Consider the following 26,510-nt stretch of genomic DNA (forward strand, 5'->3'; position numbering starts at 1 on the left):
GATCTTCCAGTCCCAATCTTCTAGGATTCATAGCCACTATGCCACCACACCTCCAATCCCAGACGATCGATCTTGAACTCATAGATCTCTCTCTCTTAATCCTCTGGAATTCGTAGCCACTACACCTCAAGATCTCCATGTCAAGATTCAGGTTGGAAACTTGTTATCTCTCAGCCTCCAGATTAGGGCCAGGTGAGCCCTCCAATTCTGGATTGCAGTTCATTTCAGATACAGTCAAGTTGACAACCAGGAATAGCCACTGCACTGATATTCTGCTATACTCACATACCCAGTGCCTTATTAGCCTTCATTAGAGAAGCTTCCCTTCACAGCAGACAGGAATAAATACAGAGATCCACAGCCAGACAGGTGTGTGTGTGTGGGGGGCTTGGAACACACAGATCTAAATGGGGTATTTTCATAGAATCCCTTACCTCAGGTCTAAGGGAACCCTGTGGAAGAGGAGGTGAAAGAATGTAAAAGTCAGAAGGAATGAAGGACACCCAAAAAACCAAGGTCCTCTAAATCCAGCTGAGCAAAGCTTATATGAACTCATAGAGACTGAAGCAGGAAGCACAGGGCTGGCATGGGTCTGCACCATGCCCTCTGCTTGTATTATGGCTTTCTGTTTAGTGTTATTATGGGACTCTGGAGTGTTCGAATGAGTGGGTCTGATTCTTGTGCCTTATCATGGGCTCTTTTCCTTTAGTCAATTTGCTTTGTCTAACTTTAATATAATAGTTTTTGTTTTATCATATATATATATATACCAATATATATGTATAGATATATACATATACCAATATTTATGTATAGATATATACATATCTATATATGCATATATGTATATACACATATTTGTATACACACACACACACACACACACACATACACACACATATAGTCATGTTTAGTTATCTCTTAGAAGCCTGTCCTTTTTTAACGAGAGACTAAAAGGGAGTGGAGGCAGAGCAAAGGAGAGATGTGGAGAGGGGCTGGGAGGATTAGAGGGAGGAGAAATTGTAATCAAGATACTTTGTATGAGAAAAGAATGCTTTCAATAAATCACCACTAAAAGTAGAGTGCTTTCTGCTCTTCAAGAGGACCTTTAAATCCACACATGCCAGTGATGTTCCATATGATCTGCTGCCATCTTCTGGCCCCAAGTGGAACAGCATGCCCGAGGTGCACATTTATATAGGCTGGCAAAACATGAGCACATAATTAATTCAATAAATTATATTGTTTATTCTATAATAATATAACTCATATTAATTTAATAATATTATATTATTAATCACATATTAAAATCCACTAAAAAACAACAATTAATTTAAAAAATCTCTGCTGAAGATGTGTGTGTGTGTGTGTGTGTGTGTGTGCATTTCTTGTGTGTGAGTTTCTAAATTATGATGTGTGAGTTGGGTGTGTGGAGAAATGGGACAGATCTTGGAGGAGGAAATCATAATCAAAATATGTGGAGAGAATATCTTGTGAATTGTATGGAAGCATCACCTGTCAATTACAAAACCTACTAAAATCTATGATTTAGACAGGAAATAGAGGTAGGGCATCCAGGAGAAAGAAAGGATTCTGAGATAGAGCCAGGAGGGAGATTCACTGGGAAGATGTAGTAGGACGGGTACATGGTACCTGAGCACAGGTGACCAGCCACGTGACAGAATGTAGGCCAAAATAAATGGGATATTTTAAGTTATATTTAGTCAGAGAAGAGCCTAGCTCTATATTTAGTCAGAGAAGAGCCTAGCTCTATGGCCAAGGTTTTGTAAATATATTCTGAGTCTGAATTGTATTTCTGGGAGCACAGGGCTGGGAGGAACAACCAGGGACTAACTTCTACAAAAATATATTGTCTGAGAAAACATTTTTTGTTTGTTTTTGTTTTTTTAAAAATAAAAACCCAAACCCAAAACAAACAAACAAAAAAAGAGCCCTTCGTAGTCTCTAGAGGACACGGGAGGGTTCGCCGCTCTTTGTCAGGAGGCTCGCAACAGTCTATAACTACAGTTCTACTCAATTTTATGCTCTCTTCTGGTTTCTATAGGCACCCCTGCTTCTAGCCACATACAGTAGGCACTTCCTGTGGTGGTTTAAATGAAAGCAATCTCTACAAGTTCACATATGTGAATGCCTGCTCCACAGTTGATAGAACTGTTTGGGAAACCTTAGGAAAAGTTGTCTCTTTGGAAGAGGTGTGTCACAGTGGTAGGCTTTGAGGTTTCAAAAGGGATTGAAATTATAGAATAGTTTGGTAATTTTCACTATACCTGAAGCTAGAGGAGTACCTGTATATTATTTAATAGATTTAAAGTATACTAATTCTGTCAGTTACTTCTGCTAAAATCTCACTAATGCAAATTGTAGAATTTAGTGCTTGAAGATCTTATTCTATAGTATTATATTGTGAGAACATGACATTGTCTCTTGTCAAATAAAGTAATTAAATTTTATGAGTTTAAAAAAATAAACTTATCTATTCTTAGATAAGTTTTTTTTTCAAACATAGCTTTCATTGTTTGTCAAGTTCTGTGGAATTCTTGATATTTAACTGAAATCATATCAACTTTATAAATGTACAAGGTAAGAGTATCTTTGTGAGACAGAACCTTACTGTGTAGCCCAAGATGACCTTGAACCCTTGGTAATTTTACTGTCTAGGCCTTGTGAATGCTGGGATTACATGTGTACATACCACCCCAGTTCTTCTTACACTCCTCATTTTTGGTTCCTTCATATCTGACCACATGCACTTCTCATTATATTTTCTTTAAAAGTATATAATGACCTATTATTTCTACCAATTATCACTAAGTTTCAGTTAAGATCATATAGTCATTTCATACTTTCTGTGTCTGACATGTCCCTCCCTCCCTTCTCTTCTTTCTTTTTAAGTTTTCCTCTCTCTCTGATACAATGAAATGATTGAGACTACCATCTTTTTTTGTTGCTGTACTCAAACTCTCTCTCTCTCTCTCTCTCTCTCTCTCTCTCTCTCTCTCTCTCTCTGTTTTTGTCAGTCTGTCTCTCTTACACACAGACAAAACACATGCCTACATACACAACATACATACAGAAGATACAGACACACAGTGGATTGATTTACACAATTCTGAGGCCTGGCTGGGCAAGCACTGAGATGCAAAGAACAAGCAATCAGAAAGCAAAGACTACAAGAAGGTAGGGGATTTCCAGGCCTGGGGTGAAGCTAGTTTTTATAGGATTGGGTCTCTTTTCCAAAGGGAAGCCTTAACTTCCTCTCAAGCTCTTCCCTCTGGTTATTCCAGATTTAATGGTCAACCCTTAATTTAAAATCATCTAATTAGGATGCTCTAGTGTGTCTATGGAGTCCCATTTGCAACAGCATCAAAACAAGTATTCAAATAAATAGAACTCGTGTGCATTTTCTGTTACAGGAGGCCACCTCTATGAGCCCTTTTCCATGAAATCACACTAGAAAGTGGACTCTAAGAAACTCAGTCCACCCTTGTGGAGTTGACCTGCCAGGGAGGTGTTATTTCCATCTTGGAATATGCTACTCAGTACTTTCCCCAGAACTTAATGAGTAGACTTGTTCATGGAGGATGAGAGAAAGCATTTTGAAGTCCATTTCTGAGCAGGGCTTGTAATATCAAGACTTGAGAAGTTGAAGTCGAATAATCTCGAGCTCCATGTCGACTTCGCTATGTATGCTAATTCCAGACCAACCTAGGTAGCATAGTGAGATCTTAGCTCAAGCAAACAACAAATCTCCTAAATCATATTCTTTTTCTTCCCTCTTTTGCTTCTACTGCTGCTTCAAATATTAGCAATGAAATGCGTTAAACTACTTAGCTCTAGCTAGGTAAGCAATTTGGGGGAAAGCTCCGGGAAATGAAAGTTTCTCAGGCCGACTCCAGTCTAGATTTTTAAGATATTTCGCTAAAACTGATTGTTACTCTGTTCTCCCAAACACACCCAGAGTGGATCTAGAAAGCAGTTGTGGAGGAACGTCCAGTCACTTGTGTTTGTCTTAAATGTTCATTGGCTCAGGGTAGTGGTTCTATCCATGCCAGCACTGGAAGCATCAAAATCAATTAGAAAATTCTTAGAAAAGAAAATTTGGGCCCATTATTATATACAATCCATAACTCCTAAAGTATAGCTTAGCTATTTGTGTTTAACAACAGCTGCCGGTAGGATGGATATACAATAAAATTTGTATGTGGCTGGCTTAGAGAGTCTCTCCGAAACTGTGATCAAGCATATGAAGGTGGCCAGTACTCATACCTAGTACAGCTGTGGTCAGAGCTCAAGATGGTTAAGTTATTTTGGAAGGGTAAATAACAAGGGGGGCGTTTGGACAGGTGAGGAGAAGACACCTGCAGTGCTTAACAGAAGGAACTGGAAATCTACATTGACTATCCCAGAGAGCCTCTCTACGTAATGCCAGCACCTAGACATTGAAGACCTGTTTCTCTAGGATTAGGACTTTAAGATTCTCGTTTGTGTTCTGAAGGAGGATTGAGATGTACAGCAGAGTAAATTATATTTACAGAAAGGTTTATTTCACATGTATTATTTATAGGAGGGAGTGCTGGTGGCAAGAGTGATTGAGTCCTGTGAAAAACTGGATTAGAGGCTTAAAGCAAAAGATCCCTTAGACATAACAAACTTCTTTTGAGATGAGTGATGATGCTGTAGGTATACAGAGAAGAGGTAGGTATACCACCAGAAGGTATACAGAAATACAGGTTTAGTGATGCTTAATGTATAAGCCTTCTCCACCTTTCTCAGTTCCTAAGATAATTCCATGTGGTGAAAACACCACTAACAAGTCACATCACCTGTTTTACAAATGAGTGGAACTTCCTTGAGTCCTACCACCATCTTGCTATATTTTTCACAGGTGATATAAAGAGGGAAACAAATAGAAAGGCATCCTACAAAGCAAGAAACACTGAGCAACAAAGGCCTGTTTGGGGACATTTTTTATAAACAGTAAATAGAATCCATAGCAGAATGGGTCAGAGATAACCACAAGAGTATGGAGTTGCATCAGAAATGGAAAGAGATTAGGGTCATATGGTCACTGCACTGGGAGCCTCTGTGGCTCTAAAATGTCAGATGCTCTCTGGTAAACAGGCATTGAGATCTGGGAAATTAAAAAGCAATTCAAAGAGACATAAAAATTGCCTAGGGAATAGACTATAATTTTGTCTTCCCTGCCTTAAGATTCATCTATACATTTTGACCTGGTCAACCAGGATTGAAAACATGGAGCTTAATTTCCAAGGAAACAGAGGTTCCCTGGGTAGCTTTAAACTTTGCATAACCACCAAACTCCCCTGAGCCCATGAAGTCTATTCTTGAGTATAACAGACTCTGAGCCCTTCGTTCAGATGAATCGTCCAGGAAGTGTAGAAAGAAGACAGGCTCTTTGATTTCTCTGAGGCTCATCCAGGATGCAGCATCTTCTCATTTATGGTCTCCCAGAGTTCTGTGAGTTCTGGTGGGAAGAAACTCTAGAAAACGGGTTGTCTAACCTTTGAAAGAAGTCTCTCCACTTAACTGGTCATGAGAAATTTGCTTCAAAGGAGAGGGAATGAGAAATCTCTTGAAAAATCATCTTTGTGTTGTCTCATCTAGATTTTAATCTGCAGTTTCCTCTCAGGGTTCTAGTTCTCTCAGTTCTAGTTAGGCTGTCCTTGGCACCAGCACAATAGAGCGTCAGAAAAAGAAAGAAAAACAGGAAGCTGCATGCTAACCAGATCTGCAATGAGTGAGACTGTGAAGACAGATTAAGGAAATTATTCATGGTAATATTTCAGATATTACTAAATAGAAAGAAAACACATTAATTCTTAAAGGAAATTTGTGTAAGGCAGACATTGCAAAGATCAACAGCAAGAAATTGGGTAAAGGAGTTAGTCAGGTTCTGGTGATTAATGACCTTGATTCTTCCTCTTAACACACACACACACACACACACACACACACACAGAGAGAGAGAGAGAGAGAGAGAGAGAGAGAGAGAGAGAGAGAGAGAGAAAGAGAGAGAGCACACAAACAGATGCACACCACACATCACCACACCATAGTACATCACACACACAAACACAAACACACATGCACACACACACACACACACACACACACACACACACACACACGTTGATTCTTACAATTGACAGAGGGAGCCCAAGTTTAGCTGTGCTCTCATGCAGACACACTGACAATGTTCAGTGTATGGTACAGTTTTGAGGCTTCAAGCCCCCTATTAAGTTATTAGAACCTTGATAAACTGGAGGCATTGGGTATAATGGCATAGTAAGACATGGAATAGTGATTAGGTCAAAGGAACAGTTTCTTTAAACTGGGAAACTAAGAATGATCACAAAAGTTTAGCAGTTTTACAAAGTGTTTCATGCAGGTGATGTGGGAAACAGTAGACTTGGGAGGTAGGCAGAGTGATGATCTTGGGACTGACAGGCTAGTTTGGATTCCTTAGAAAGAAAGAGCTACAGGTCCTATAAGAAATCCTCAGTTATGTTGTTAGGACATCTAGTTCAATGACACATGGTAAGCTGTACTTTCTCCAGCTTCTACAGAAAATCAAGCAATAAAGCATAGAGTCAGAGAGCTACTGGGAAGGGGGGAAGTGCTAAGAATTTTCAGGTTAGGCATACTGAATGTGGGTGTGTCTTTGAAAAAAGACTGACAGCCAAGCATGTGTGTAGTAGAGACTTAGTGCGCGGGACTGCGGGGCTTCTGTAGTCTGATTCTAAGTCCATGATCTATGCTGAGCCAAGAACCACATTAGCTCAGGAAGCAATTATAGGTCACATACACTACAGCTGAACACATTCATACAATTTGTTCAAGGGCACTTAGGAAGTCTGTTTTCCAATATCCCAATCAGATGCTAAAAGGCATACAGGAAAATCTGAAAAAGATAGTTTTTCACAAAGGTTACCCTAACAATAGGACAAATTACATTGAGTATAGTAAATAGCATTTATTAAACAACTTATATGGGTCATAGAGTTCAGTAAATGCTTTTATTTAAATTCTTATATTTTTGCAATGTACAGTTATTTCTATGTTATGAATCAGCAAATTACAAGGTTCCAAAGAAAAATATAGATGCTACTAATAAATTAACACAAAGATTTATCCCCAGTGTATTCTAACACCTAGTACTGCATGAGATGTGATATGTACTTTTGTTTGAATATAACCAAGCAAATGTCCAGAAAGTGCATCAATAAGGGCCATCTATTTGTTCAAGTCTCAGAACATCTTTATGTGCATCTCTTTAGGGAAGATAAATACTTGGGTCAAAGGCTTGCATGCAAGGCATAACCTTATACACCAGTGTGTTCACAACACTTTATAAACTCTGCTATAAGCCATGATTAGTTCTCTCTCCTTTGAGTCATATGATTTGTTGACAATGATCAGTGATTTGAATAGCTTTATCACAAAGCTCTAATTCTTTTGGTAATCTCCGTGAATTTAAGAACAATTAAAATATATCAATACTTGATCTTGTTTATCCACATGCTTGGGCTTCTTGACCTAATTTAGTTTTTCTTATAGCTCTTTATATTGTAGCAAAGGAACAGCTGTATGTTAGGGAAATCTCTTCTGAGAACTTGCTTTTCCAGTGACTATGACCAAGGAGCTAGCCGGCCCACTAAAGTTCAGGAGAGTTTATGCATCCCTTTAAAAATGAACACACAGTTAGAGTTGTAGCAAAGAAGTGATTCCTTCCTGATGAATTGTCTTCAGCTACTCACATATCCATGGTCCTTTGTAATGGTTTCTATGTCATCTCCAGAGTCTAGAATAGGGCCAGTTATATGCAGTATTGCAATTGTGATTGATAAGTGCACTTAGACTTCTAGGCAGTGAACCTCTTGTTCCTTTTTGAAAACTGTCAGGCAAAATGATTTTCACAAATATGAGTCATTATTGTCCAGGTACAAATTAAGGTAATTTTAGAAAATCACTTCTTGCCATTATGGAATGATGAAAATGGTAGGATTTGATGACATTTTTCTTTCAAATGGTCATGCACTGTAGCTAGAGTAACAGCAGAGGGATAAAGGTGAAGTTTTCCTTTTAGAAATACAATGGTGTTTAGAAGAGGGTTAGCTTCACTACATACGGGAGAAGGTGAAGCATCTTTTGAGGATAGTAGAGCAGTTAAGTGTTTAAAGTTCTGTGGACGTTTACTGTAATGTTGAGTTACATATAAACAAGAACATCAGGTAAAATATATAGAATCTTTGAATACTTAGCATAGGCTCATACAGAGACAATTATATAACTCCCTCCACCCCTTTTTTTTGAGACAGGGTTTCTCTGTGTAGCCCTGGCTGTCCTGGAACTCACCCTGTAGACCAGGCTAGCCTCGAACTCAGAAACCTGCCTGTCTCTGCCTTCCAAGTGCTGAGATTAAAGGTGTGCACCATCACTGCCCAGCTATTCTGCTCATTTTTATACTTCATTGGAAATTACAAAGACTAAACAGACAATGTAAATGTGACTAAGTATATAAAAATCTATCTATCATCTATCTATCTATCTATCTATCTATCTATCTATCTGTGTTAATATGTGTGCAAACAAGAAATACATATGCACTTACACACACACACACACACACACACACACACACACAAATATTCATAGATTAATGAAAAGGGTGCCAAACACTAGTGCAACTTGAAAACTAATTAGTGAGAACCAGATCCCAAACCAGAAATGGTTTTAACTTGGATAGGAAATATGGTGGCCATCTTGACCACTGTCTGTGTTTTTTAGGACAGATGGCCCCGAGTTAACATTTTTCTATACTGCATGGGTGTTCAGCTACATCCTAGAATACGGGCTGTAGGTCTTTCCTTTAAAACAGGTTCCATTAGCTAGGCTGAGATTGTAGTTCACCTAAGTACTTACTCAAGCCCTTTGTCATAGTTGCTTATCTTGTTACAGTCATATGTTATATATTATGCAAATATTTTCCCATATAATTTCCTAATTCTAGGAAGTAAATATTATAATTACAATTATTATGACTGTCATTTTAAGAATAATAGTTTTCCAAACATTCTGTAACTAGTGAAAGTTATTGTGACCTTATTTACTTATCTATCCAATGTTGTCTTTCCAGGTAATATGACATGGTGTGGGGTTTTCTGACCGGAGATGATGTCCAACACCGTACTCCAGACCATGGAGTCTCCTAATCACACGGACTTTGATTCCTCTATCTTCTTTCTTTTGGGAATCCCAGGTCTAGAGCAATTCCATATGTGGCTCTCACTTCCAGTGTGCTGTCTGGGCACTGCCACAATCGTAGGCAATATAACCATCCTGGTTGTTGTAGCCACAGAGCCAACCTTGCACAAACCTGTCTACCTCTTCCTGTGCATGCTCTCAACCATTGATTTGGCTGCCTCCTTCTCCACAGTACCGAAGCTACTGGCCATCCTCTGGTGTGGAGCTGGGCATATCTCTGCCTCCGCCTGCCTGGCACAGATGTTTTTCATTCATGCCTTTTGCATGATGGAGTCCACAGTGCTGTTGGCCATGGCCTTTGATCGCTATGTGGCCATCTGCCACCCACTCCGCTATTCTACCATCCTCACTGACACAGTCATTGCTCGCATCGGGGTAGTAGCTATGATGAGAGGCTCCCTGCTCATGCTTCCATGTCCCTTCCTCATTGGTCGTCTGAGCTTCTGCCAAAGCCATGTGATCCCACACACATACTGTGAGCATATGGCTGTGGTGAAGCTGGCCTGTGGAGACACCAGACCTAATCGTGTGTATGGGCTGACAGCCGCACTGTTGGTCATTGGAGTTGATTTATTCTGCATTGGTCTTTCCTATGCCCTCATTGCACAAGCTGTTTTTAGGCTCTCATCCCAGGAAGCCCGGTCCAAAGCCTTAGGTACCTGTGGCTCCCATGTCTGTGTCATCCTTATCTCGTACACACCAGCCCTCTTCTCCTTTTTCACACACCGCTTTGGCCACCGTGTCCCACTACACATTCATATTCTTTTGGCTAATGTCTATTTGCTTTTCCCACCAGCTCTAAACCCTGTGGTATATGGAGTCAAGACCAGGGAGATTCGTAAAAGGGTTGCCAAGGTGTTTCAGTGGGGACAGGGAACTGGGCTCAAGATATCTAAGTAATTATGGAGTATAGTATAGAGTACAAAACAAAACAAAACAAAACAAAACAAAAAACAGAACAAAAAACAAAAAAAACAAACAAAACCAACACAGTTTTTCAAGATTAAGAAATTCTCAGTATTTGAAACTGGAAAAATATTTTAATGCTAGGATAAGATCCTCTGAAAAACTTCTGTTCATTTACAATAACCATAAATCCCAGAAGAGGGGAAAGATTTCTGAGCTTCTCTTAGACCTGGAGAAGTATAACCATAATACTCTTCCTTCTGGATAGCGACTAAATACAGAAAAAACTTTCGCTGTGCTTGAAGGGTCTACTCAGTCCAGACGACCTCTGCATGGCTATGGGGTCCCCACATTTCCTGGACTTCTCCCAGAACCCCAAGCATGAATTCCAAATTCACAGCATTTGGAAGGATCAGAAGACAGGACAATTGAGTCACAGCTAAAGAACAGCAAGGAAATTCTTATGTTTTTTCACAAATTCTGTCATTGCCGGTTAGTTCCTCAAGTGTGGAAGAGACATGTGAATTGCCAAGAAATACAATATGAGTGAGCAGCTGTACAGAACTCGACCTGAGAATACTTTAACACAAAACCTTTAAAACCTCTATGGTTGAGGGTACTGGAGAGGTCAGGACATACCTTCATTTCTAACTTCAAGTTACTCTTCTCACACACAGCTCATTCTCTCTAGCTTCTAGGGAACCAGAATAAAACGAAATGCCTTTAGATATTATCCATACTAATATGTACTTATATTTCAGATTACTTGCATATTATCACTAGGAGTAACTTTGCAAAGTCATTGACTTTATCTTCTGAACTTGTAAAAAATAGCTAGATACCCACACAAACCAGTTTGCTATATTTTTAATTCACCCAATATTTATTAATCAACTTCTCTTTTATAAGAAAAAAAAATGGACAAGTTCAATCTTAGCTAACTTCATGTAGTTAGAGGTTCTTTTAATTTTTTTGTGTTATTTTTATGTGTTTTGGAGTCGAATCTGCACCCCCTATGTGCATTGTCTGTGGATGCCAGGAGCTGGCATCAGATTCCCTGTGACTGGACTTAGAGATGGTTACGAGCACACTATATGGGTGTTAGGGACTGATCCCAGGTTCTACCCAAGAGCAGAAAGCTCTTGATCACCAAGCCACCTCACCAGGCCCTGGTAAAGGTTCTTAACTTCATCAGTGGAAATAAGATTAGAAGCTGGTCACCAGATACACAAAGACTTTGGGTCTACAAGAAGAGTAACTTCAAATCATTAGTGTGTTACATTTCACTAAGAATGATCACTTTAAACTGAGTCCATTGATGGGAGACATTTTCTGCTTGTCATCCTGTTGTCCTGTGTAGACAGCACGCAAGACTCCTTGACATAGATTTCCATGTCCTCAGAAAGCATCAGTCATGAGAGAGAGAGAAAAAAAGACCTATTTATTGAAAAATCGCATGCTTGAGAAAATAAATGTTGCTATTTTTGGTTCTTCAGGCCAGCAATGAAAATAGTTTGCACATATTTTAATTTAATAGCCATTTTTAAGAGAAAGAGAAACATTATATTAGTCAATGGTAAGGGCAGGCAATACATGGGCTGTCAGGGATTTTTATTTTGCATTTAGTCCTCAGACTGAGATAACCTTAGCATATATTTTAGGAATTGGGTCTTGTTCCAGCTTGGTATCCAGCACTTGAGAAATGGAGGCAGTAAAATCACAAGTTCAAGGCCAGCTTGTGCTACGTAGCAATACTTTGTCTCAGTCCCTACAAATATACAATTCAAAATATGGTACTTCTTCAAATGAGTAAGCTTCTCATTCTCCAAATTTGCATTTTTCTGGCACTGAAGTTCCCTATCCCACTTCTGTAACCCTAAGGCTACTCTGTGCTTTGTGTCTCAGGTTCTGGACCTATGAGCTTGCAACACTTCTGATTAAACTCCTGAAAGTGCACAGATCGGCAGTATACTTGCTCATGACTTCTCATTATAACAGGATTCTCAGTGTTCTGTGTTTGTGGTTTTACTTCTGGTGTGTTTTATAATGATGCATTTTTATCACACTCAGTTATGTTCTATAATACCCTTCTCCATTCTTTAAGATCTATACTAATCTCTGTCCCAAGAGTTTAATAAAATGATTCCAAAACTCTAGCTATATAAGTAGCAGAGGACTGCCTTATATGGCATCCACAGGCCCTTGGTCCTTGGAGGCTTGCTGCCCCAGTGTAAGGAGATGTTAGAGAAATGAGGCAGGAGTGAATGGGTGGGGAACATTCTCTTAGAGGCAAAGTGGAGGAGGGATGGAATGGGGGTTTTGGGGAGTGGAGTTTGGAAGGGGGGGAAACATTTGAAATGTAAATAAATAAATAAACAATTAATAAAAAGTTCCAATTTTTATATAAACTCTTGACATCTATAGCCTTTACTTCTTCCCTTTTTGCTGTATTCACTTCTTCTTACCTCCTTTTATGTTCAAGAAAGCCTAGGAAGCACTGATGGAAACACATTGCATCATCTACCGCTAGTCCTTGGGTTAACAATTTGTCTCAGGTCACTGGTACTTTTTCTTTATAGTTCATTTTCCCAATTTCCCTTTGCTTTACTCTCTCTCTCTCTCTCTCTCTCTCTCTCTCTCTCTCTCTCTCTCTCTCTCTCTCTGTGTGTGTGTGTGTGTGTGTGTTGGTAGAGATCAAGCTTAGCCTTATACCTTTCACTGACCAAGCAAGCGTTTTGGCACTGAGTTATAGTCTTTGCTTATAATCCATCTTTTAAAAATTGAACATAGACTCTTCTCTCATAATTCCAATCACAGTTTCCCCTCCCTCCACTCCTCACAGCTGCCCTCGTTCCACCCCCTCCATTTCCTCTTTAGGAAAGAACAGACCTCTACCTCCCCTTTTCTGAGGAGGTAGGAAAGGGAAATGGGGAAAGAGGCGCTGAGAGGAAGGGTCTGAGTGAAGAGGAGGGAGAGGAAGCTGCAATAAGGATGTAATGTGAATTAATAAATAAATTAATAATCCAATTATTATTCAAAACAAGAAAAAAATAAAGGAAATAACAACAAAAAACAGGCCTTCAGGAGACAACAGCCAAACAGGACAAAACAAGATACAGCATGACAGGGCAAAAGCTCCCCAAATCAAAGCTGAACAAAGTAACCCAATATGAGAGAAAAAGTCTCAAGAGCAGGCAAAAGAGTGATACACTCATTTCTACTGCTAGGAGTTCCACAAAAGCACCAAGCTAACAGTCCAACAAAAACCAAACCAATGGCTAGAACATATATGCAGAGGCCTGGTGCAGACTCATGCAGGACCCATGCTTGCTACTTCAGTCTGTGAGCCTATGTAAACCCTGCTTAGTTGATTTGGTGGGCCATGTTCTCCTGGTATCCTACATCTCTTCTGACCCCTACACTTTTTCCTTCCTTTCTCCCAGGGGTTCCCTGATCTCCAAAGGGAAGAATCTAATGGAGGCCCCCAATTTATATTCTCTGTCTCTGCATAATGTCGGCTGTGAGTCTCTGCGCATGCTCCTGTCTGTTGCTGACAAATCCTCTCTGAGGCCAGCTGGACAGCGTCCATTCATGAGTATATAAACTATCACTAGCAATCATTTCACTGATTTTTTTTTTTTTTGCCAGACATTTTTTAACTAGTCTTTAACAAAAGATTCTTCTTAGCACATATTAATTATATGTAATAATGAGCTTTGTTGTAGCAATTTCATACATATGTATAATGGATTTTGATCATTTTGACTCCACCCCATCACCTTTGCATTCCTCTCACTCCTGCTACTCTTCCTCTTTTAACTATTTCTTCTTTTTCTCTCATATCGTAAAAAAAGATCATTTTGGTGAACTCATAGAAATTCCTCATAGGAATGTGAGTGAGCTGTTATTTGTCAGAGTATGGGTAATATATTAGTGTTATTCCACTTAAGAAATATCTCTGCACTGCTCTCAACAATGAACTGCTCATAGATCCCAAAGGAAATGGTGCAGTTAGTTGAACTGCTCACACCTAATGATAATTATTTGCACATATATGTTAATATATATGTGTATATATACATATATACACATAGACACATGCTTACACACACATATATGTGTGTCTCTGTGTGTGTGTTTATAATACATACTCTCAAGGAAAGGTGGGGCCACTTGAGCTTTTCCCCACTCTATGATGGAAAGTGGACAGGTTCAATCTTGTGTAGTTTATCATAGTCAATAGGAGCTCCAGGTACAAGGGCATGTCTTGAATAGAAGGAAATGTTCTACAGCATTTCACCTTTTCTCCATCTGTTATATTCTTTAGATGTCTATATCTTGTAAGAAATGACATAGACACTAAGTTCATGGCCAAACACTTAATAGTCATTTATTCTTAGCTCCTTATCTAGTTATGAACTTCCCTAGTAACCACTGTCCACTTCAAAAAGAAACCTCTCTAGCCAGAGCCAGCATAGGCACTAATCCATGAGCAAAAACATAAATATTTAGAAGACAATTTGACAGCTCTAACATGTCAATTTAGCAATACAATGGCATCAAGGGTATGTCCTCTTCAGTCACAGGCTTTTGACCAGTCTTCAGTACCAAATATGTTTGTTCTTGTGGAGGCAGCCTTGAAGTTAGTTAGAAAATGGTTGGTTTGCCCCTAAACAGCCATGCCACTAGTGCACTGGTGGGTTCATGCTACTTGACAGACTGGTTGGTAAAAGAGCATTCAGAGTGCACAGTTAAACAAGATAGTTAATGACAACTCCCCCTCAGCAGCCTGGTAACACCTTTTGGCACTGTGAATACCAACCACTGGGAAGGAAGCTGCTAGTTCATTCCAGCTTTGTTTTTCTGTCTTGTAGCCAATGCATTATTACCACTTGAGTTTACTAAAATAATTTTGATACTAATTACTTCTACGTTTCTACATTCTTGACTCTTGCTTCTTCAGTTACAGCTAGTTTCAACCAGAAGTTCACATTTGTAGTAAAACCACTGTCATCAGTAACCCTTTCTACCTATGTCCTTACAGTGTACTATAGGTCCCAGTTTCTAATGGTTAGCCTCATTTCCTGAGCAACTGGAGTACTATGGAGAAAGCTCTTGCCTAGGTTTATATCTTGAAGTGCTTTTGTTTGTTTTCTTTTAGAAACTTCAGAGGCTTAGGTCTTTCAACCAAGTCTTTGTGTGGATCTGTATAATTCCTTTGCAGGCAGATATCCAATTTTCTCAGAACCATTTACTGAAGAGGCTGTATTTTGTCCAATTTATATTCATGACACAAGTTACATGTCTGTAGCTATGTGGAGTTTATTTTTGGATTTTTCTTCTATTGCTCTTGTCTATATGTTTATTTTTGTGCCTCACTAGGTAATTTTACATTAAGACATTTATACAAGTCTTGACATTTCTGTATTTGATTTCTTTTACATTTAATGTTATGTTCCCTTGCCCTCACTAGAAAACAATTTTTTAGGAGAATGAAATTCATGTATTTAGTGATCACTTTATACATGTTATGTTTTACAAACACACTAGGAACTTTGTTTTTGAATGAATGAATACTTTCTTTTAAAAACTCTTTAAAGAAGATGTACAATCACATATTTTATAATCTTTTAATTTTTTTATGCTTAAAAATGATTAAGAAGTCCCTACCTATTGTAGGATCATTTCGGTTCCCTGAAGAAAAATGTTATTTCTATTTATGCAAGGTGTCAGGTTACATTAATAGAAAACACATCTCTGAATTAATCTCCTTGTTACACTTTAGGGATTTAACACCATAGGAATTTAGCTTTCTCTACTGGCCATTCTCCCTCATGCCTCTAATGGAGACCTATTATCCTTAGGTTCTTGAGGTGGTAACATTTCCTATAAATTCCATAAGTCTGTGATTCCATGATTTCTGTCTCACATTCAGATGAGAATATATCCTTATCTCATGTAAAAAAAAAATTTTTTTTTTTATCAAAATGCTGTGTTTCCCAGCGGGAATCTCTTTCCATTACTAAGACTCCAGGCTGTGAAGTTCTGCTCATAACGACAGTAAGTTATCACACTTTGTTCAGTCTTATTGGTTAATTCTTTCAGCTTATGGTGTTTTGTTCCAAATTTAATGTTGTTCTGCAACATCTGGCAAAAAGCAAGCAATACTATTGGCTACCATTGTAGGAGACAGAGGTTTGTAAAGCTTTTGAGAAAAGGTCTAAGGGCAAATTTAGAAAATACCAGGCTGGTATGGAACAGCTGAAGTTATTTTCAGAAAAAAACCCAACCTCCATGTTATTTTCAATATTTACATTATCAAGCATTTTTTGATGGAAGAAACATATTTTATGTTATTTTGAATTTAATTGTTAAAAAGTCAAAAATGTTTTTTTTTTCTATGAGTTCAAACTCACTTCTAGTCTCAACTGAATAACAGAAATATCAACTAGGGGAACATTTTAAATGAAAATTATGAAAATAGAATTATTCAGCCTTAAAAAGGTAGAAATTCTGGAGTTTGTGACAACACTAGTAGAATCAGAGACCATTATGTTAAATGAAGTAATCCCTACATAGGAAGACAATACCAAATGATGTCTCTCAGGTGTAGTACAAAATAATTTTATTCAGAGAAGAAGAGAGAGGATGGCAGTTGCCATAGTCTGCGCTGGAAGGAGGAAGGGTGGTGGACAAGGAAGGAAGCTCTCAGGTTGGCGGGAGGAATAGTTTGGTCTTTTTAGATCAATTGCATAGAATCCTGAATAGAGCTGGACATTAAGATCTGTACATTTCAATATTGCTAACAAAATACATCTCTATAAAATATATGCATAAATATGTGCATATATAAATATGCATAAAATATTTGGATGAAGGAAACATTAATCAACTTGATTTAATCCCTCCATATAATATTAACAATTAAAATACTACATATAAAAATAAGTAAGTAAATCAATGTAGATCTTTAAAAAGAAATAAATGAGAATCTATCAAATAAGAGGCTGTGTGATCTGAGGTAGAAAGAATGAACGAGGGTCTTAGAGAAATGCCAGGTCTTGTGCAAACACATGTCCTACAGTTTCAAATCCTCAGGACTTGTGGATGCCAAGCTGAGTTTCTTTGAAATACTCATCTAAGATCTCAGTGAAACTAGTGTATCTCTAAGTTTCTTTGTGTTTTTCATTCATTAAATTATGGTGTGGTTATATTGAGATTACTCTGGCCATGTTGGGCTTATCATAAAGAGTCACTAGGGACTATATGCTTGTTGAAATATGGAAGCTTTGGGAAATATCTGAAGAAAAATTATCTTGTTGTTAATAATTGTTTTTTTGGAGCTAGTGAGATGGAGCAATAGGTAAAGGTGCTGGCAAGTAGCCTGATGACACCAAATTGATCTCCAGAACCCTAAAAAGTGGAAGGATTTACTCCTGAAGACTGTATTCTAAACTCTACACATGAACAGTGTCAGTTGTGTTCCCCAACCACACATAAATATACACACACATAAGTGCAAAAGTATTCACAACAAATAATTGTTTCTTGCTGGTAATACTATAGGGAAATTATTTTCTTCAATTTCTTTGCTTTGTGTTTAAAGTTACTGTGTCAAGAATAAACCTATATTTAGTATAACTAAATTGCTAACATCCCACTTTAAACTACCAAAGTTTTAAAACTTTGGTAAGGAGGGTGTGTGTGTGTGTGTGTGTGTGTACTCCAGGCTGTTTTTTTTTTTTCACTCATATGATGGGCCAAGAAAATAAAGGACATGACAAACAATAGAATTTGAATGTGTATGAGTCTAATTTTACCAGGATTCTGAGCATCTTCAATACCTGCTTCAAAATGATAGGTGTAGCTTGTCCACAATGTAGGGAATGATTTTTGTTCCCTAGTTATGAAGATTCAATTTTATAGGAAAAGCCTCTGAAATCTGTGTACAATAGTGTACATAATATTCACTGTGTACTTGAGGATCTGAGGATATATCTCATGTTAAGTGTGGCTGATACAATAAAAACATCATTATATGTGCCTAAATTCTATCTTTATAGATCCACTAAGTAACTAAAATTTATAAGATCACTAGATGGCTAGTTAAAATAAAAAAATGTAGCTATGGTCATTTAGCATTGTTTAATTATTTTGCAGTCTCTTCAAGTGTGTTTGTATACAAAGTGTACTATAAAATAAAATATATTCATCCCCTAAACTTCAGCATAGTTTATTTCTTGAACCTTTATATGTTTATGATAATACTTTTGATAAAAGTATGTATAAAATATGAATGGATATATATGTAATGGATATATATATTATTGCATTGTTTATTTATAAAATTAAGTATCTCATAATTACAGATTAAAATTCTAGTGGTTGTTATCAATGAATAACATTAAGTCAAGCAATGATAACAAATATACAGTGGAAACAAGGTGCTCATTCATTTCTGTGTTTCTGATGTGAGGAAGAAATGCTTAGAAAAACTGTTGTTGCATTTGTGTGATAACACTGCCTGGAATAAGAAAGGATCTTGCAAAAACAGATTTCTTATTTATTCTTCAATTTCCATGTTGAGTCAAATTGCTAACTAAAATACTCTTTTGGAAGTGACAAGAATCAAACCTTGAGATGTGAACGATGGCAAAGCTTTCTACTATTGATCCCCACCCCAGCCCATGTAAGTGTGACTTGTAAGTCTACTTCTCTTGCTAAGCCTCTTGAACTCTCTGATGCTTTATCAACATAAGCACTGCAGTAATGGACTGTCTGTAACATCCATTCTTTCATAGCACTGAGTTGTGCCTCATGATGATGGCTTTAAAACACTATTGAAAGATTCCCGTGGTAGAGCTTGTTCTTCTGAGATGGATGGATGGCTTTTTGTGTCCTTATTTTGAGACCATTTTCATCCTATCCTCATCAGTTTCAGCTCTTGCTCCAAATCTTTGTTGTTCAAATCACTGCTCACCTTTTCTACATCCTGGTTTGATGAAGGTGGATCCAAATTTCCCCTCACTTACTGAGTCTCCACCTTTGTCCTTAGCTGGACAAGTTCTACTTCTTTAGATTGTAGCTGTGCATTCAATAATTTGAAAGACAGAATTGTTTTTGTTTATTTTATCCAAATTGTTCTAAAAAATATCTCTACCAATGCAAATTTCTTGGTAGACATGATGGGCCTTATTCATTGCTTTTTGTGCCACTGTATGAGCTCCCCACCCCCAAGCTCTTATTTTTTTTTCCTTTAAGAAAAAGTTCTCTCCAACCTCAAGCTGCTTCTCGATGTCTTCATACATGGTGACAAAACAAAATGTGAAATAACAGACCCATTTCCCAAATGCATTGCAAGTGATATCTTTGCCTCTCTTTAATGGGCTTTTTCATGGTTTAGAATGAAGACAACATTTTGCACTAGTGCATCCATGACAGCCTGATTCCAGGCTACATAGAACAGAGGTCTTCCAAGCTTGAGCCTGCCACATGCTAATATGCAGTGTGCACACTGGGAACTAAAGGCAGAGATTCTTTCTCATTTACATCAGTGAACTCCAATTGCAACCAAGAAAGCCTGCCCCCTAGTAGGATTTGCTGAAGTCCTTGGGAAAAAGCCGGAAATTGCATTTGATGAATTTCACTGCAACATACAAATGACATCTCTGTTTGTTATCAAATGGCAAAGCTGGTTGTCACCCTGCATCTTCCACTTTAACTAGAAGTTGTGAAACTTTTTATTGGAAAAACAAACCAAACAGCCTTTGAGTCATGGATATATAAGAAGAGATAAAGTCCTGACACTAGTGAAGACTTCCAGGAAATCAGCTCTTACCCTAGAAATCCTCTGGAAGGTGTTTCTTGGGTATTCCCAAACAGGGCTAAATCTACTAAGACAACATTTGGTGTCATGAGGTATTCTAAAAAGAAGTTTCCTTTGCCACCATTGCATTGCTAAAATCAGGACAATCAGAGTTGTGCTCATAAGAATTAATTGTGAAGTTTGTCATGATTTTATCACAAGATACCTCCCAGAAACCCTCCCAAGATTGTATTCAAATTTGAACTGGACTTTGACTAAAATGTTGCTGAGTTCTTCAGTATGTATACTTGCACACACTGAATATCACATAGTTGACTTTCCAGTATGAACTAGAAACCCCAGATCCATTTTCTAAAATCCAGAGTTACGTCATCAAAATTAATAATATTAACTAGTACTCTTAAGTGTTTCATTATAGGAACTGTGCCTTTAATAATTATGTGTTTTTGCTTTTCAAATAAAGATGTGGCTTTATAAAGTATGTGAAATTCTTAAATGCCTATTTATTAAATACAAAGAAACCTTTTAATATAAGAGATAAACACCATTTAATGATGCTTATGCTCAGAGAAAGAAACATTAAAGACCTCATCTTTTCTTTTCTGTACAGGAAAATGTCTGAGTCTCTCAAAGACTTCAATAGTTCCAAGTTCCAGGTGTCAGAGTTCATCCTTCTAGGATTTCCAGGCATCCACAGCTGGCAGCACTGGCTCTCCCTACCATTAACCTTGCTCTATCTCTCAGCAATAGGGACCAACGTGCTCATTCTCATCATTATCTATCAGGACCCTTCCCTGAAGCAGCCTATGTACCTTTTCTTGGGCATCCTCTCTGTGGTGGACATGGGCCTTGCCACCACCATCATGCCTAAGATCCTGGCCATCTTCTGGTTTGATGCCAAGGTCATTAGCCTTCCTGAGTGTTTTGCTCAGATTTATGCCATTCACTGCTTTGTAGGCATGGAGTCCGGTATCTTCCTCTGCATGGCTTTTGATAGATATGTAGCTATTTGCTATCCTCTCCGCTATTCATCAATTATTACCAATTCCTTGATCTTAAAAGCCACACTGTTTATGGTACTGAGAAACTGTTTAGGTGTCATTCCAGTGCCTGTGCTTGCAGCCCAGCGGAATTATTGTTCAAGAAATGAAATCAATCATTGCCTGTGCTCTAACCTTGGAGTCACAAGCCTGGCTTGTGATGACAGGAGGCCGAATAGCATTTGCCAGTTAATCCTGGCATGGGTTGGAATGGGGAGTGACCTAGGTCTCATAATATTGTCATATACTTTGATTCTGCGCTCTGTACTCAGACTCAATTCATCTGAAGCTATTTCTAAGGCTCTGAACACTTGCAGCTCCCACCTCATCCTCATCTTCTTCTTCTACACTGTTGTTGTAGTGATTTCAGTAACTCACTTGTCAGAGACCAAGGCCACCTTGATCCCAGTTTTGCTCAACGTGATGCACAATATCATCCCTCCTTCCCTCAACCCTATTGTGTATGCACTTAGGACCAGAGAACTCAGGCGGGGCTTCCAAAAGGTGCTTTGTCGGAGCTTACAAGAAAAATAAAAAACTCTTCTCCATGATATACATGGAATTCAGCATCTGCTAGAAGGATGGTAGCATTCTAGATATGATGGAGGGGAATGGAAGTGCTTTCGAAGAGTCCCTTTTCATGATTTTCTTTTTTACATAAATGATAATGAAAAAATTTTAAAATTCCTTTCACATTCATTCCAAACTTAACAAAAGATAAATAACTGTATTCAAGAATATGGAAAGGTCTCTACGTCGGTCTCTCAACGGTGCCGCTCTACAAGGGCCTCGGGAGCAGCAGTGAGAAGACAGCAGTTGTGATTGACCTAGGAGAAGCCTTCACCAAGTGTGGATTTGCAGGAGAAACTTGTCCATGATGTATAATTCCTAGTGTGATAAAAAGAGCTAGCATGTCTAAGCCGATCAAAGTTGTTCAGAATAATATCAATACAGAAGAATTATATTCCTAAAGGAATTCATCCACATACTGTATTTCAGGCATATGCTGGTGACTCCCAGAGACCGCCGAGTTGCGTTTATTGAGTCGGTGTTGTGTCCTTCCCACTTCAGAGAGACACTTACTCGTGTTCTTTTCAAATATTTTGAGGTCCCATCTGTCTTCCTTGCTCACACATCCCAGTACTGAGTTTCTGGGGAGCACTCCCCTTAGGAGGAAAAGCTCTTCACAAGGAGTTGGAAACTCAACTGTTGGAACAATGTACTGTTGACACTGGTGCTGCTAAAGGACAGAGCCTTCTCTCAGGGATGGGTTCAGTTCCAGAAGGTGTCCTAGAAGATATTAAAGTGTGTACATGCTCTGTAAGTGATCTGAAGTGTGGACTACAAATCCAAGCAGCAAAATTTAATACTGATGGGAGTAATGAGTGTCCAACTCCACCTGCAAATGTTGACTATCCATTGGATGGAGAGAAAATTTTACATGTACTTGGATCAATCAGAGATTCAGTTGTGGAAATCCTTTTTGAACAAGATAATGAGAACTCAGTTGCCACTTTAATATTGGATTCCCTTTTACAGTGCTCAGTAGACACCAGGAAGCAACTGGCAGAGAATTTGGTAATCATAGGTGGCACACCTATGTTGCCAGGATTTCTCCACAGGTTGCTTTTAGAAATATGGTATTTGGTAGAAAAGCCAAAATACAAAAAGATACGTGTCACCAAGAACTTCTGAATTCATACTCCTCCTGAAAAAGCGAATTGTGTGGCCTGGTTGGGAGGGGCTGTTTTTGGAGCATTGCAGGATATACTTGGGAGCCGCTCCATTTCAAAAGGGCACTATAACCAGATGGGCCCGCATACCTGACTGGTGTTCTCTCAACAACCCGCCTCTGGAAATAATGTTTGATGTTGGGAAAACAAAACCACCACTGATGAAAAGAGCATTTTCCACTAAGAAATAAACGCTTGGATAAATTCAGCCTTGCTTACTTCAAATTGTACAAAATATGTAGGATGATTTAACATATATATAGGTGACCTTTATTTAACAAAGCATTTCTGTATTTTCTCTTTGCATTAATATTTAATTCATCTGACTTTGTCTCTTGTGTCTATGTCGTAGTGGTTGCTTGTGAGATATGTATTTATATCAATAAAATATAGTTAAGCTGTTATAAAAAAAAGAATATGGAAAGACTGTCCACTAGACCAGCCAAAGAGTATTATAAACAGCACTAGTGATTTACATGTATAACCTAAACTAAAAAAAAAAAACCAATATATTAACAAGTGTGTGAATTATACGACATGCTTGCACTTTGTTAGCTGCATGTTAAGAATAAAGTAAGGCTGCCTCATTGGCATCACTTTAGTAATGTATGCTGCAGAGGTAGACATAGAAAATACAATGGGCAAAGCCTGACTGGGCTGTGAGAGAGTGCTCAGTGGTTCATGAGTGGGAGAACCAGCATGGACAAGTAAACACACTCATCCAGTTGCTATCCACTTACCTCTCTAGATTTGCTCTCTGTCCTTCTATGAAGCTCACTATCTAGAGAACTGACTTTCACGTACTCTGAGTCAAGCTTTTTCTGTCTTGGGACACTTAGGAGGACTAAAACAATGACAATGATAAACAAAAGAGATTTTTGATTAATTTTTGATCCTTGATTCTTCTATTTCCAGCCTTCCTCAACATCATTTCTGATAGGATGTCTCCTGACACTTCTCAGGTGGTCCACTGCTATAGAACATATGTCTATCCATTGACTCTTTCTTGACTTACCTTCCCATTGAGACAAAGAAAATAATAAAAATTTCTGTTATTAGTAAGAAATACGCACTGTTTTGTTAAGCTACATGGTCTATTTTTTCTTGTGTGTGTGTGTGTCTGTGGATCTGTGTACTTGCATGTATAAGAGAGGGCTGGGAGGAGGGGAGTTGCCTCATCTTCCTCCATATAGAACAGTATTCTCTGCCTCTGTATATGCATCCATGTTTAGATATAGGGCCTTTCCTTATAGTACTGAAATAATTAGAAAATACTTATTTACATGGAATGAAGAAAACACAATTTTAAAGGTTAACAGTCCACAGATAGCACAGAATTCTGAAAAAAAAAAAACATTTTATTTGGAAATGGTATTTAAAACAATTTAGCCTATGCTACATAGATATAATAAGATTTTGTTTTTATTATGATGTAATTTCAGGTTTACAGCAATGTTTCAAGACTAGAACAAGAAAGGCTTTGCTGTGCATGGTGGTGTTTGCCTGTAACACCAGCACTAGGGAGGTAGAGGCAGCTGGGTCTCTGTGAATTCATGACCAGCTTGATCTATACAGCAAGTTCTAGTTCAGCCGAGGCTATACAATGAGACCCTCCCTCAAGCAAATAAATGAGCAAAACAAGATAGAAATTGTATACACTATTTACAGAGATTCATCAAGTATTTATGTTATGCCCAAGTTATGAGTTATCTTCTTTCCATATCCCTGTGTGTGTGTGTGTGTATGTGTGTGTGTATGTGTGTGTGCATGTATGTGTGTCTGTGTATGAGTACAAGTGCGTGCACATGTGTATACATGTATACTATTTTTCTGAGCTATCTAAAACAAATTCTGTTTATTTTTAAACACTTCACCATGTGTTTTCAAAAATGAAGGCAATTTTAAAACTTGGTATTGGTTCTTTGTGAATTCCACACTATGCACCTCAATCCCACTCATCTCCCCATCCTCTCATACCTGCCCTCCACCCTTGTAACTTCCCCTCTAAAAGAAAAAAAAAATCATCGTGGAAGCTGTAGTGTGTCACAGTGTGTCCTACAGTATATCCTTTTGTCTACATTTCTTTGCTTGCAAATGTTCGTTGCTATGAGTCATTGGTCTGGTTTGAAGCCTCTGGATCTGTACACTATCAATATTTCACTGGGATTCCTTTCCAACATCCTGTTGTTGCCCTGTGTCATAGAGAACCTGTAGCTTTAGATCTGCAGGACCAGCCCCTTTACATGCTCCACCAGTTCATCAATAAGGCAGATGTTGGGGTGGGCCAACTCAAAGCCTGCATCTGAGCATGGGAGGTATCTGAGCTGGTCAGTTCACCCACACCCTCCTGTATCCACACCACTAGGATGAGCTCTCTGGCCCTGCCCTGGCTGGCCCATCCAATGATACAACCAGCAAGGGGCAGAGCCAGCTCTTTTACTCTCATGCACTGGGGCCCAGCTCAACCATGCCATGGGGGCCAGCTCTACTGTGCTGCTCAGGTAAGGTACAGGGTCCACTCTCACAAACGCTACAGCAGGTGAGGGGCAAGGACAACTCTCCTGCTCTGATGAGCTTGGGGCTAGCTCTCCTGACTCCCATAAGCTGCTAGGAGTAAGAGGGGCATCTCTCCTCGCCCACATCTTAAACAGAAGACAAGTGACAGGGGCCAGCTCTCTCACATCCATGTCCTCAGAGCTGCGTCTTTCCTAGCCCACCACCATGATCAGCTCTACAGTGCTGTCCAGGTGAGGTATAGGGCCTGCTCTCTTGAATACTGCAGCTGGTAAGGGGTGGGGTCAGCTCTCCCACTTGCGTGCGCCCTCAGGGCCACTTCTCCCAGGATGCCCAGGTAAGGACTGGGTGTGGTTCTGCACAGCCCTTAGACATCACAAGTGCCCTGGGAAGAAGCCCAGACCAAAGATGTCCACCTGGCTTTTGGTGGTAACAGCTCTCTTCCATGCTGCTGCAGGGCCAGAGACCCAGACATGGCCCTTTGTGGCAGTATTGGCCAGGACCTCACCATGGACATAGGTGGCATCACTGGCTACTCACATCAGACTGTTCCTCACTGCTCTCATCTCTTCATTGTGAGAACACCCTTCCTTTTCTCTTTCTCTTCCATTTCTCCAGCACTTATTTGCTCATCTTAGTGGTGCCCTGGGGTATCTGTGGTTGTCTCAGAAATGGTCTCTGGAGTGCCATGTACCATTCCTGTACTGTGGCACTGGGCAGGGGTTGTCCCTGGCATGATCTGCCTACCAGGGCCTGTGTGGTGCTGAACGGGTGGTTAAACTTGCTCCACATATGGCCCCCTAGCACTGGCAGGGGTCACCTACAGGTTAGCTTCTTGCCCAGGCTCTACAGCACTAGACTGGTGCTACTGGCCGGCCAGGCTAGGCCTCCCTCAACCGGTGGGGGAATCAGGGTCCTAGTCAGGTAGACAAGGTGTTGGTGAAAAAATGACAAACAGACACAACACCAGGGAGTATGGTATCTGAATGCAATTTGTACAAAGTAAAAATCAAGCTTATATAGTATACAGAAAACAGGGCAAACTACAGAAGTCACATAGGCAGGAAATGGCTACATCAAGGTCAGTGAGAACAAGCAGCCAGGTGCAAAGTGGAGGAACAGTAGTGTCCTTCTTCTTGGGCTATTTTGGTAGCCCCAAGAAAAATTCTCTGGGTCTGTCTGAGG

General features: G+C 39.1%; 2 protein-coding genes and 2 pseudogenes across 2 annotated transcripts; 3 read left to right on the plus strand and 1 right to left on the minus strand.

Moving 5' to 3' along the window:
* Positions 1 to 9,216: 9,216 nt before the first annotated feature.
* LOC116100756 (putative olfactory receptor 52P1) lies at positions 9,217 to 10,207 on the plus strand. Its single transcript, XM_031384489.1, has one exon. The coding sequence runs from the start codon at positions 9,217 to 9,219 to the stop codon at positions 10,204 to 10,206; it is 990 nt and encodes a 329-aa protein (XP_031240349.1). The 3' UTR covers position 10,207.
* Positions 10,208 to 19,129: 8,922 nt separating this feature from the next.
* LOC116101325 lies at positions 19,130 to 19,648 on the minus strand (annotated as a pseudogene).
* A 1,004-nt stretch (positions 19,649 to 20,652) lies between these two features.
* Positions 20,653 to 21,613, plus strand: LOC116100757 (olfactory receptor 56B1-like). Its single transcript, XM_031384490.1, has one exon. It carries the CDS (start codon positions 20,653 to 20,655, stop codon positions 21,610 to 21,612), a length of 960 nt encoding a protein of 319 aa, XP_031240350.1. The 3' UTR covers position 21,613.
* Positions 21,614 to 21,679: 66 nt separating this feature from the next.
* Positions 21,680 to 23,002, plus strand: LOC116101326 (annotated as a pseudogene).
* Positions 23,003 to 26,510: the final 3,508 nt, after the last annotated feature.

Source organism: Mastomys coucha, unplaced genomic scaffold (assembly GCF_008632895.1).
Source record: "Mastomys coucha isolate ucsf_1 unplaced genomic scaffold, UCSF_Mcou_1 pScaffold21, whole genome shotgun sequence".
Taxonomy (NCBI): domain Eukaryota; kingdom Metazoa; phylum Chordata; class Mammalia; order Rodentia; family Muridae; genus Mastomys; species Mastomys coucha.